General features: G+C 42.7%; 1 protein-coding gene across 1 annotated transcript in view; it reads right to left on the bottom strand.

The window, feature by feature from the left end:
• Positions 1-3,150: 3,150 nt before the first annotated feature.
• vwa8 (von Willebrand factor A domain containing 8) overlaps positions 3,151-13,864 on the bottom strand; it is a 485,234-nt gene continuing 474,520 nt past the window's right edge. Inside the window, exon 45 of the mRNA XM_063051192.1 lies at positions 3,151-4,512. Coding sequence (XP_062907262.1) covers positions 4,404-4,512 — 109 coding nt within the window. The 3' untranslated portion in view covers positions 3,151-4,403. The remainder of the gene's footprint in view (positions 4,513-13,864) is intronic.

Below are 13,864 nucleotides of genomic sequence, written 5' to 3'. Positions count from 1 at the left end.
TTTCGCCAAATGCCACAATGGGTCTACAGTGGACACAATGTCAGTGGCTCTCCACTCTGCTTTGGAGCATGTAGGCAACAGCACAACATACGTGAGGCTGCTGTTTATTGTTAACAGCTATGCATTGAACACCACCACCCCCTCAGTACTAATCACCAAACATCTAAATCTGAGCCTCTGTACCTCCCTCTCCAACTGGATCTCCTACTTCCACATCAGGACACCACAGTCAATACAGATTGATGATAACATCTCCTCGCTGACAATCAACATGTGCATCTCAAGGATATGTGCTTCGCCCACTGCTCTGCTACCTTAACACCACACTCATGAATGATTGACTGAGCACAGCTCAAATACCATCTATAAGTTTGTAGGTGACACCACTGATGTTGTAAAATCTCACATGATGACAGGAATGAGATAGATTGGCTGGTTGAATGGTTTTGTAATAGCAACCTCACACTCAACATCAGCAAGACCAAGGAATTGATTGTGGGCTTCAGGAAGGGCAAGTCTGCACTGAAGGGCCAGTCATGGAAGAGGTGAGAATGTCATGTTCCTGGCAGCTCGGAGGATCTGTCCTGGGCCCAGCACATTCATACAGTCACAAAGGCAGCACACTGGAGGCTCGACTTCCTTCGGGGTTTGAGAAGATTTGGTATGTCGACAAAAACTCCTGCAACGTTTTATAGACATATGGTGGAGAGCATTCTTAGTATTCTAGAGCATTCTATCGCAGACTAGTATGGAGGCTCCAAGGCATAGCATTGTAAGAGGCTGCTGAGGGTTGTAGACCCAGTTAGTTCCATCACAGGCATAACCCTCTCTACCTTGCATAACTTATTTGTTTATAGTAATTTTGTCTTTTCACTGTACTGCTGCTGCAAAACAACGAAGTTCACATCATATTAGACAGCAATAATAAACCTGGTTATGACTAATTCTGGATGTGACCTTCATTCCCAATCAATTCACCCATGCTCTGAGCCCTTTGTGTTTCTTTCACAAAGGATAGAAGACGCAGGAACAGGAGTAGACCATTTGACCCCTGGCACCTGCTCCAACTTACAATAAGATCACAGGTGAGTCGTCCACTCACTTTCATTGAACTTGTCATTGGAACAGCCTCAGGAAACAGACATCTAAGACACTGCAACTACAGAGTGAAAACTGAATCTAGGTCCTAGATGGCTTAATTCTGCACATCCTTTAACACTTGAGTTCACCCACAACACTGCTGCCTATCAGTACATCAGTATTCACACCGGTGTTGCCTAGCACTGTTTTGGTTTTAATATTCACAGATTCGTTTTTAAATTCTCCCCTGGTCTCACTGCTCCCTATTTTAGAAATCTCCTCCAGAGTATAATCCTTCAAGATACACGTACTCCTCCAGTTCTGGTCCTTTGTTTTAACTGATGCATTATCAGTTAAAACAATACTGATAACTCAACATTGAGGGCTTGTCTCCTATTTCCAAAGTCCTAAGAGATCTCCAAGCCTTCTCTCTCTCCTCTTGCAACGTACTCCTTAAAAACTACTTCTCTGGTTACCTGCCCAAGATGTGGATCATTTTTTATTTGAAAATCCTCCTTTATTGAACAAACAATTCTATTAAAAAGTGCACATTGCAGTTGTACTTTCTGCCGACTTGTTTAGCAGGTTCAGTGAGAGGAAACATTGCTGTGACATAGAGATTTGGGCACCTTGAAGTGTGAATTTGACAAGTTCAGCAACTCCTTCTGGAACCCCTCCAGAAAATACACACTGGCAACAGCCAATCATTAACATTTCCAAAGCTCCCTGTTCTTCAAAATGCCTCACTTCTTGCTTTGAGGTTAGGAAGTTGTTTGCAAGCTGCAATAGGACCTGGCCCTCTTACATTTGTTATCAGCAGCATGATCATTGGTTTTGGTGGTCATAATTATCCTTTGCCTTTATCAGCCCCTGACTCAAACAGAAGAAAGAACAATTTCTATGGGAAGAAAAGAATTTTTGCTATTTTGGGTCCTGATGCAGGATCTTATTAGGGCTAGAAAATAGTGGGCATGCTATGTTGGTACCAGTACATCACTGCTTATATGACCATCCATCACCTCCCATGGGTTCACGTGACCCTGATCAGGGGGGCTAAGCTGGTGCTACAATTTGCCCAGGGGTAACCTGTAGGCTAGCAGAGGGAAGGAGAGGCTTACTTACACCTTCTTTGCCAGATATAAATTTCCACACCGCCATCTTGGTAGAGGCAAACATAATAAACCAATTAAAATGTTGAAGGGGAAGATTGGATTGATTGATTTTCTTGCATGGCATACAAGCTACTAAGCAATTATAATGGCAGAAACAGCACTAAGACTAACATAAAGCCATGAAAATGGAGAACATTAAAGGAATAGGAACTCAGGGCAAAGCAGAAGATGGGGAGTTGTACAAATCTGTCTGAGAAAGTGCTATAGTTTTATATTCCTATGACAGAAACCAAAATTTGCTTTCTTCACAAATTCAAATGATTCCAAAGTGCTTCATTGCCTGTTAAGTACTTTTTAAAAACAATTCCTTTCTGCTCTTCACTCTTCTCCCTCCTACACAATTTGTTTCCTTTCTAATATTTTCTAATTCTGAAGAAGGGGCATTGACCTGAAATACTAACTTGGTTTTTCTCTTTGTAGATGCTGTCTGACCTGCTGAATCTTTAAGAATTTTCTGCTTTGAAGTACTTTTGAAGTATGTAGTTTGTTTATACACTGGGAACCTGCTTTAGCAATATTGAATAAGGGGTAACACAATAGTTAGGATACCAAAGGAAAGTACTATGGTTTCTGAAGTAGAATTGGAAGATCTTTTTATACCCACCAAAGGCATAGACAGAGTCTCAGTGTATCATCTGATCCAAAAGACAGCACTTGTGACACCCAGCACTCTCTGCACCGTACAGGAGTGACAACCTGTATTTCTGTGCATGGGGTTCTGGATGGAGAATTGAGAATACCACCAACTGATGCAAGGATGACCCACAGAATTCCATGTATGTCAACTACTTGCAGAATGACATTGGGTCAAGCTTGGCTGCCAATTTCAGAGTTTACATTGCATATGAGATGATCAAAACTCCCAGGGTGAATGAACTGAATATTCTTTCTGAGATAAAATAAAGTTCAAGTTGTTTATTAACACACCATGAATTAAGTCACAATTTAACCAATATATTTTTTATATCTAGCTTTGTGAAATCACAATTAGTATCTAAATTACATCCTGCTTTTCTTTACAGATTACATACAGTGGAGATGGTTGTTTTCAGGCATTGAACAAATTTGATAATATTAGGAAGACCATGAGCATCTGGATGAATGGCAGTTGGTTTTCTTTGACACTATTCTCATTTCAGAGCTGCATTCTGAAGCCTGGAAGTCCTTTTCCCTTCCAGTAAGAGGCAATGGAGACCAGGTCCAATTGCAAGGATTTTTTTGCAACATATTTCATCCACCCTCAACTTCATATACACTTTGACTGTGTTTTGTTTAAGCAGTAACTCCATTCAGCACTGCAGTGACTTGGCAGTGAGAGTGCTTTTGTACTTCCTCACACCATAAAAGAAAGCCATTTAGCCCACTGAGTCTATGCAGGCCTTCCGAGCAATTCTATCCCTCAGTTCCCTATAACCTATTCCCTCTCACAACCACATCAATACCACTGCTGAGAGATCACTACAGGGGAAGCAACTATAATTCTCCAGGTCCATGAATGCGTCAGAAGCATCAGCAGTTTTCTTCTTGCTATGGGATCCACATCTTGCTCTGATTTCTAAACACTTCTTGCTGCTTTATAATGAGTAATCACAGTAATCACCATAAATACTTTGTTTTGGAACATATAAAACCACTTCTCCACTGATTCTCCACAAGGGAACTCCTCCCTTGGAGGGTCAGACATCCTGAGCCAATAGGCTGGTCCTGGACTTATTTCATAATTTACTGGCATAATTTACATATTACTATTTAACTACTTATGGTTCTATTACTATTTATTATTTATGGAGCAACTGTAACAAAAAACAATTTCCCTCGGGATTAATAAAGTATGACTATGACTATTATCTATGGGCTTAACATAACTCTATTGCACATATACAATTTAACAATCAGTTTGTAAGTTTACAAAGAGATAATTAAAAGACATTATAATGTTTGTCTGAGAGCCCTTGAGTGGAAAAGCTGCTTGTTTACAGACACTCATCATGTCTCTGTTCCAAACTACAGGGTATGAACAGCTAAGTGTGTTGGAGCGGGTGTCGGTATCATTGTATGGGTCCTGGCGATGTTCTGCAAATGAAGATAAATTAATCATGTGTTTCTTTTCCCACCATCTCCTGGCTGCACGTCACTCCTACCCTGATAATCCTAGGTTGTTGACAGCAGAGTGGATGTGAAGATCTGCTGCAATATCTGTGGGATTTGTTTGGTGTCCATGGCAACAAAGGACCTTCCAGCCGGCAGAGTCTGTTGGAGCCTGCAATTCAAGGCAAATTAACATTGCAAATTAAAGAGTGGAAAGCTTTGAGCGTTTTCTTTTCAGAAAGGAAGGATTTTGTGGGTTATTGTACAACCTAATAATGCATGCCATTCTTCTGTATGTTATCCAGGCAATGGACAGCGGTAGTGAGAGGAAGCACTCAGAGGCTAAATGTTGGCTTCCTTTCTGTTTCTGCACTCTTCGCATTCAGGAGCCAGTCACCATGGTTCAACACACAGAGCACCAAGTGGCAGCTCTTAGAAAGGAAATTAAAGCACTATACAAAGACTATTGTATGTAAGAATCTCAGACTGGTAACTGTGCATAATTGTACACTCTAGGAACACCATGCATTTAACGGCACTGATGAACCAAGATATCCAGGTTGCAAACTGCAATTTAACCTTTTTTTTGGTATCACTTTATAGTTTATTTAAACGAAGACTCTGCACATTTAGTCATGAGTATGTGACACTGCCTATGAACCTGAGAATAAGAAGTTAGGAAGTCATGTTGTAGCGCTATAAAACTTCAACTAGTCCACACTTGGAGCATTGTACACTATTCTAGGAGCCCCATTATTAGAAGGACATGGATGTTGGGAAAGATATAGAAGAGGTTCACCAGGATGCTGACTGGATTAGAGGGCAAGACTTTATAAGGGAAGGTTGGACAAACTTGGGTTGTTTTCTCTGGAGTGTCGGAGACCTGTTAAAGGTTTGCAAAATTATGAGGCATGGATAGAGTAGAGTAGTGAGAGAATCTTTTACTTGGGTAGAAATGTCAAGTACTAGAATGCCTGGAATGAACTACCAGATGTAATAGCAGTAGATACAATAGTGGCATTTATATGCACACATGAACATGCAGGAAATGGAGGGATACGGAACATAGGTACAGAAATGGCTCCTGGAACCTTCCTGGTGATCTACCTTGAACATGCACAGGCAGAAGGGATTTGGTTTAATTTGCCATTGTATTCAGCACAGACACTGTGGAGTGAAGGGCCGGTTTCTGTGCTGTGCAAAGACAAAATCCAAGAGCCGAGTTAACTGTGTCTTGAGCAGCAGTCACAGCGGTGTACAGCTTGCACACAGGCTTCATTTGAGCATTTTATTAGTCAGGGCATGGAAGGATACGGGGAGAAGGCAGCAGACTGGGGCTGAGAGGGAAAATGGATCAGCCATGATGAAATGGTGGAGCAGACTCGATGGGCCAAATGGCCTAATTCTGCTCCTATATCTTGTGGTTCTTTCTCTGAAAGTATGAAGAAGGTGCAGAGAAATGGGCTTCCAACACCTGCATTTGGGGACTTGGGAACAGGGAAGACCAGTCAGCATCCCAACTTTAATTGGGATGCTTCAATCAACATCCCAATATTTAATTGGGTGATAGCTCATCAAAAGTTTAACTCATGATGGCAGAATATAGTATTAATGGTAAGACTCTTGGCAGGGTGGAGGATCAGAGGGATCTTGGGGTCCGAGTCCACAGGACACTCAAAACTGCTACACAGGTTGATACTGTGGTTAAGAAAGCATACGGTACATTGGCCTTCATCAACCGTGGGATTGAGTTTAAGAGCTGAGAGGTAATGTTGCAGCTATATAGGAACCTGGTCAGACCCCATTTGGACAATAGATAATAGACAATAAGTGCAGGAGTAGGCCATTTGGCCCTTCGAGCCAGCACCGCCATTCACTGTGATCATGGCTGATCATCCACTATCAGTATCCTGTTCCTGCCTTATCCCCATAACCTTTAATTCCGCTATCTTTAAGAGCTCTATCCATCTCTTTTTTGAAAGCATCCAGAGTCTTGGCCTCCACAGCCTTCTGGGGCAGAGCATTCCATATATCCACCACTCTCTGGGTGAAAAAGTTTTTCCTCAACTCCGTTCTAAATGGCCTACCCCTAATTCTTAAACTGTGGCCTCTGGTTCTGGACTCACCCATCAGCAGGAACATGCTTCCTGCCTCCAGCGTATCCAATCCCTTAATAATCTTATATGTTTCAATAAGATCCCCTCTCAGCCTTCTAAATTCCAGAGTATACAAGCCCAGTCACTCCAATCTTTCTACATATGACAGTCCCGCCATCCCGGGAATTAACCTCGTGAACCTACACTGCACTCCCTCAATAGCAAGAATGTCCTTCCTCAAATTTGGAGACCAAAACTGCACACAGTAGTCCAGGTGTGGTCTCACCAGCGCCCTGTACAGCTGCAGAAGGACCTCTTTGCTCTTATACTCAATTCCCCTTGTTATGAAGGCCAGCATGCCATTAGCTTTTTTCACTGCCTGTTGTATTTGCATGCTTGCTTTCAGTGACTGATGTACAAGAACACCTAGATCTCGTTGTGCCTCCCCTTTTCCTAACTTCACTCCATTTAGATAATAATCTGCCTTCCCGTTCTTACCACCAAAGTGGATAACCTCACATTTATCCACATTAAACTGCATCTGCCATGAATCTGCCCACTCACCCAACCTGTCCAAGTCATCCTGCATTCTCATAACATCCTCCTCACATTTCACACTGCCTCCCAGCTTTATGTCATCGGCAAATTTGCTAATGTTACTTTTAATTCCCTCATCTAAATCATTAATATACATTGTAAACAGCTGCGGTACCAGCACTGAACCCTGCGGTACCCCACTGGTCACCGCCTGCCATTCTGAAAGGGACCCGTTAATTGCTACTCTTTGTTTTCTGTCAGCCAGCCAATTTTCAATCCATGTCAGTGCTCTGCCCCCAATACCATGTGCCCTAATTTTGCCCACTAATCTCCTATGTGGGACTTTATCAAAGGCTTTCTGAAAGTCCAGGTACACTACATCCATTGGCTCTCCCTTGTCTATTTTCATAGTTACATCCTCAAAAAAATTCCAGGAGATTAGTCAAGCACGATTTCCCCTTCATAAGTCCATGTTGACTCAGACCAATCCTGTTACTACTATCCAGATGTGTCATAATTTCATCTTTTATAATTGACTCCAGCATCTTTCCCACCACCGACGTCAGGCTAACCGGTCTATAATTCCCTGTTTTCTCTCTTCCTCCCTTCTTGAAGAGAGGAACAACATTAGCCACCCTCCAATCCACAGCAACTGATCCTGAATCTATAGAACATTGGAAAATGATTACCAATGCATCCATGATTTCTAAAGCCACCTCCTTAAGTACCCTAGGATGCAGACCATCAGGTCCCGGGGACTTATCAGCCTTCAGACCCAACAGTCTATCCAACACCGTTTCCTACCTAATATAAATTTCCTTCAGTTCCTCCATTACCCTAGGTCCTTTGGCCACTATTACATCTGGGAGATTGTTTGTGTCTTCCCTAGTGAAGACAGATCCAAGGTACCTGTTCAACTCGTCTGCCATTTCCTTGTTCCCCATAGTAAATTCACCTGCTTCTGTCTTCAAGGGCCCAATTTATGTCTTAACTATTTTTTTCCTTTTCACATACCTAAAGAAGCTTTGACTATCCTCCTTTATATTCTTGGCTAGTTTACCTTCGTGCCTCATTTTTTCTCCACGTATTTCCTTTTTAGTTACCTTCTGTTGCTCTTTAAAAGTTTCCCAATCCTCTGGCTTCCCACTCGCCTTTGCTATGTTATACTTCTTCTCTTTTATTTTTATACTGTCCATTACTTCCCTTGTCAGCCACGGCCTCCCCTTACTCCCTGTAGGATCTTTCCTCTACTTTGGAACGAACCGATCCTGCACCTTCCGCATTATTCCCAGAAACACTTGCCATTGCTGTTCCACTGTCATCCCTGCTAGGGTATTGTTCCATTGAACTTTGGCCAGCTCTTCCCTCATAGCACCATAGTTCCCTTTGTTCAACTGTAATACTGACACTTGGAGTACTGTGCTCAATTCTGGTCGCCTCACTATAGGAAGGACGTGGAAACCATAGAAAGGGTGCAGAGGAAATTTACAAGGACGTTGCCTGGAATGGGGAGCATGCCTTATGAGAATAGGTTGAACGAACTCGGCCTTTTCTCCTTGGAGCGACGGAGGATGAGAGGTGACTTGATAGAGGTGTACAAGATAATGAGAGGCATTGATCGTGTGAATAGTCAGAGGCTTTTACCCAGGGCTGAAATGGCTAGCACAAGAGGGCATAGTTTTAAGGTGCAGAGGAGATGTCAGGGGTAAGTTTTTTATGCAGAGAGTGGTGAGTGCGTGGAATGGGCTGCCGGTGGCGGCAGAAACAATAGGGTCTTTTAAGAGACTCCTGGATGGCTACATGGAGCTTAGAAAAATAGAGGGCTATGGGTAAAGCCTAGGTAGTTCTAAGGTAGGGACATGTTCGGCACAGCTTTGTGGGCCGAAGGGCCTGTACTGTGCTGTATGTTTTCTACATATCTATGTTTCCATCTACTGACTTTAGTCCCATTAATTTCAATAAGTTTCCTTGATAAGAAACTTATCCATCTCTGTTGTGAAATATCGTCTAAACCCAGTCTTTCCCTTGCCCATATGTACATAAATGATTCCTGGAACCTCCCTGATTATCTACCTTGAATTTTAAGGTTAGCCTCTTGTTCTGAACATGCCATTCTGATTTGGCCAGAAGAGCACAAGAAAACAGGGGCAGGAGTGGGCTGCTCATTCTACCAAGCCTGCCCCACCATTCAATATGATCATAGTTGATCTACCCCAGGCCTCAACTCCTGTTCTGTGGCAGTTTCCGGGGATCCAGCCACCACACCCCTCTAGGATAGAGAATTCTAGAGATTCACCATCCTCTGCAAGGGGAAATTCCCAAACATCTCAGGTTAAAATAACTATCCCATATTGTAACTATATTCCTTTGTTGGGACTCTCCCACTTGTGGAAATATCTACCCTCTTGTGCCCATTTGGGATCTTATATCTTTCAGTAAGATCTCCCCTCATCTGGAATTCCTTATCCTAAAGCACAAAAGACATTGACCTCAGCAGGTCAAGGAGGTGCCATTGTTCTGACCTGCTGAAGGAGTGGTGATGGGAGAAAGGGAAGGAGGAGGAGGCACCAGGGTGAAGTGATGGGCAGCGAGGAGAAGAGATAAGAGTCTAGATTGGAGAATTTAAGAAGAGGGAAGAGGGAGGGGGAAAATTAGAAGGTGGAGAAATCGATGTTCATGCATCAGTTTGGAGGTTATCGAGACAGAATATGAGGTGTTGCTTCTCCAACCTGAAAGTACCTCATCATGGCAGAAGAGGAGGCCATGGACTGACATGTTGGAAAGGGAATGGGGATTGGAATTAAAATGGTTGGCCACCGGGAAATCCCGCTGTTTGTGGATGAAGTGGAGGTGTTTGACAATTCGGTCCCCAATCTATGTTGGGTCTCTCTTATGTAGTGGAGGTTGCATTGGGAGCAGTGGATGTAGTAGACGATCCCAACAGGTTCACAGGTGAAGTGTTGCCTCACCTGGAAGGACTGTTTGGGTCCCTGAATGGAGGTGAAGGAGGAGGTGAATAGGCAGGTGTAGTACTTCTTACACTTGCAGGGATAAATGCCAGGAGGGAGATAATTGGGGAAGAACGAAAGGACAAGGGAATCACAGAGTGAGCAATCAGTGGAGAGCTGTAGGAGGGAGGTAAGGATATGTTTGCTGGTAGGATCGCTTTGAAGATGGTAGAAGCTGTGCAGAATGATGTGTCGGATGCAGAGACATAGGGAGTGGTAGACTAGGACAAGAAGAACTCTGATCTTGTTAAGGTGGAGGGAAGGTGATGCCAGTGTGTTTGTCCAGGAACAGGAGGAGATGCAGGTGAGGATAGCATCAATGCTGGAAGAAGGGAAACCCCATTCTTTGAAGGAGGAGGAGGAGGACATCTCTGATGTATGGAAAGCCTCATTCTGGGAACAAATGCAATGGAGTCAAAGGAATTGAGAAAAGGGAATGGCATTTTTACAGCAGACATAATGGGAAAATGTATTGCCAAGATAGTCATGGGAATCAGTAGGTTTATAACAGATATCGGTTGACAGTTTATCTTCAGAGATGGAGACAGAGATCGGAAAAGGGGAGAGGGGTGTCAGAAATGGACCAAGTGAATTCAAAGGCAGAGTGGAAGTTGGAGGCAATTGATGGAATTGATGAGCTCAACATGGGTGCATGAAGCAGTACCAATGCAGTCCTCAATGTACTGCAGAAAGAATTAGGGAGCATTACCAGGGAAGGCTTGGAACATGGACTGCTCCATATAGCCATTGCAAAGGCAGGCATAGCTGGGGCCTATGTGGCTGCCCATGGCTACACCTTGGGTTTGGAGAAGGTGGGAGGAGCTGAAAGAGAAATTGTTTAATGTAAGGACCAGTTCCACCAGATGAAGGAGAGTGGTGGAGGAGGGGAACAAACTCCTTACAGATGGCACTGGAATGAACTCCATATTCCAGAATGCCATGGGCTGTAATAGCGTTGGGCAGAGTTGAGGCATTATCATGACCACTACATTACCGTGGTATCTTAAATAATGTTCAGAGTGCATCTATTTCAATGTAAAGAGTATTGTAGGAAAGGTGAATGAGCTTACAGCGTGGATCAGCATGTGGAATTATGACACTGTAGCCATGAATGAGACCTTGGTGGCAGGAGGGCAGAACTGGCAGCTCAATGTCCTGAGGTTCCACTGCTTTAAACATGATAGAGAGGGAGGGAATAAAGGGGGAGAGATGGCATTACTAGTCAGGGAAAATGTCACGGCAGTGCTCAGTAAAGATCAGACTGGAGGCCTCGCCTACTGAGGCTATATGGTTGGAACTGAGGAATAAGGAAGGTATAACCAGATTAATGGGATTATATTATAGACCACCTAATAGTCAGCAGGATTCAGAGGAAAAATTTGTTGAGAGATTGCAGACAGTTCACTGGGACTCTCCTACTATAAATGGGTTGGATGGGATACAGTTTCTCATATGTGTTCAGGAAAGTTTCCTTAATCAATATATAGAGGTCCCAACTAGAGGGAATGCAATACTGGATCTTGATGTGTATGAATGTAATAGAACAGTATGGAAAGCATTGACTATAAATGTAAAGAATGAAAAGCCATTGAATGGTTTATGTAAATATTTTTTCATTATGAATAAAGTTTATTTTGTTTAAAAAACAACACTTTGGATTTAGTGATCACAATGTCATTAGTTTCCAAATAATTATTATGGAGAAGTATTGGTCTGGTGCTCTGGATGAGATTCTAAATTGGATAAAGGTAAATTTTGATGGCATCAGAAAGGATCTGGCATGTCTGGATTATGACAGGCTTTTTATTGGCAAAGGTGTTCTTGGTAAGGGGGAGGCCTTCAAAGATGAAATTTTGAGAGTACATTGTTTGTATGTTCCTGTCAGAATAAGCAGCAAGGATAACAGGTTTAAGGAACCTAGGTTTTAGAGAGATATTGAGGCTTTGGTTAAGAAGAAGAAGGAGGTGCATAGCAGGTATAGGCAGGAAGGAACTAATGATGCAAGAGAACACAAGAAGGAAATCAGGAGGCATGAGTTTGCTCTAGCAGACAAGGTGAAGGAGAATCCTAAAGTATTCCTCAGATATATTACGAGCAAAAGGATAGCAATGGACGAATCTGGTCCACTTGGACATCAGAAGCCAAAATATTACATTGATGTTTTGTATCTGTACTTGGGCGATGAACACAGAGTGTATACAAGTGAGGCACAATAGTAGTGAGGTCATGGACTGTATATGGTTTACAGAGAAGGAGATGTTTTCTGTCTTGAATAAATTATGGTGGCTAAATACTCAAGGCCTGACAAAGTGTTTTCCTTATATCTTGTGGGAGGCTAATGCAGAAATAGCAGGGGCCCTAGCAGAGGTATTTAAAATGTCCGTAGCCATGGGTGAAGTGCCAAAGGATTGGAGGATAGCTCATGTTGTTCCGTTGTTTAAGAAAGGCTCTAAATTATAGGCTAGTAAGCCTGTCATCATTAGCGGTAAGTTACTGGAAGGTATTCTCAGAGACTGGATATATAACTATTTGGATAGACAGGGATTAATTAGGGATAGTCAACGTTGCTTTGTGTGTGGCAGGTCATGTCTAACCAATCTTACAGAGTTTTATTGAGGAAGTTAGCAGGAAAATTGATGAGGGAATGGGAGGGGATGTTGCTTACATGGCCCTTAGCAAGGGCTTTGGCAACGTCAAGAAGCTTCAATCATTTGGTATTCAAGATGAGGTAGTAAATTGGATTTGACATTGGCTTTGTGGGAGAGGCCAGAAAATGGTAGTAGATGGTTGCCTCACTGACTGGCCTGTGACTAGTGGTGTGCAGCGGGGATTGGTGCTGAATCCATTGGGCGCTGCGGAGTGTGGTAGATCAGAGGAATCTGGGAAAACAGATCTGTAATTCCTTAAGAGTGGTATCGCAGGTAGATAGGGTCATAAAGAGAGCTTTTGACACATTGGCCTTCATAAATCAAAGTGCTGAATACAGGATTTGGGATCTTTATTTTTTTATTTAGAGATACAGCATGGAACAGACCTTTCTGACCCTTTGAGCCTCAATGCCCAGCAACTCACTGATTTAACCCTAGCCTAATCATGGGACAATTTACAATGACTAATTAACTTACTAACTGGTATATCTTTGTACCGTGAAAGGAAACCAGGTCACCTGAAGGAAATCCATGCACACATGCAAAGCTACGTACAAACTTGCTTACAGAGGATCCTGGATTTGGATGATGGAAAGTTTGCAGACGATATGAAGATAGGTAAAGGGGTAGGTAGTTTTGAGGAAGTAGAGAGCTACAGAAGGACTTAGACAGATTAGGAGAATGGGCAATGAAATGGCAGATGGAATACAGTGTCAGGAAGTGTACGGTCATGCAACAGAAGAAATGAAAAGGTTGACAATCTTCTAAACGGAGAGAAAAAAAAGCGAGGTACAAAGGGACTTGAGAATCTTTGTGCAGGATTTCGTAAAGGTTAATTTATGGGTTGAGTCTGTGGTGAGGAAGGCTATTTACAATGATAGCATACATTTCAGGAGGACTAGAATATAAAAGCAAGGATGTAATGTTGAGACTTTATAAGGCATTGGTGAGGTCTCATTTGGAGTACTGTGAGCAGTTTTGGGCACCTCATCTTAGAAAAGATGTGCAGAAATTGGAGAGGGTTCAAAGGAGGTTCACGAAAATGATTCCAGGATTAAATGACTTGTCACATGAAGAGCGTTTGATGGCGCTGGGCTTGTATTCACTAGAATTCAGAAGAATGAGGGATGATTTCATTGAAACCTAGCAAATGGTGAAAGGCCTTGATAGAGTGGGTGTGGAGAGGATGTTTCCTGTGGTGGGAGAGTCTAAGATTAATGACTCAGAATGCAGGG

The sequence above is a fragment of the Mobula hypostoma genome, chromosome 6, assembly GCF_963921235.1.
Source record: "Mobula hypostoma chromosome 6, sMobHyp1.1, whole genome shotgun sequence".
Lineage (NCBI taxonomy): Eukaryota > Metazoa > Chordata > Chondrichthyes > Myliobatiformes > Myliobatidae > Mobula > Mobula hypostoma.
The sequence above is the reverse complement of the archived record's forward strand: the minus strand, read 5'-3'. Positions and strand labels throughout refer to the sequence as shown.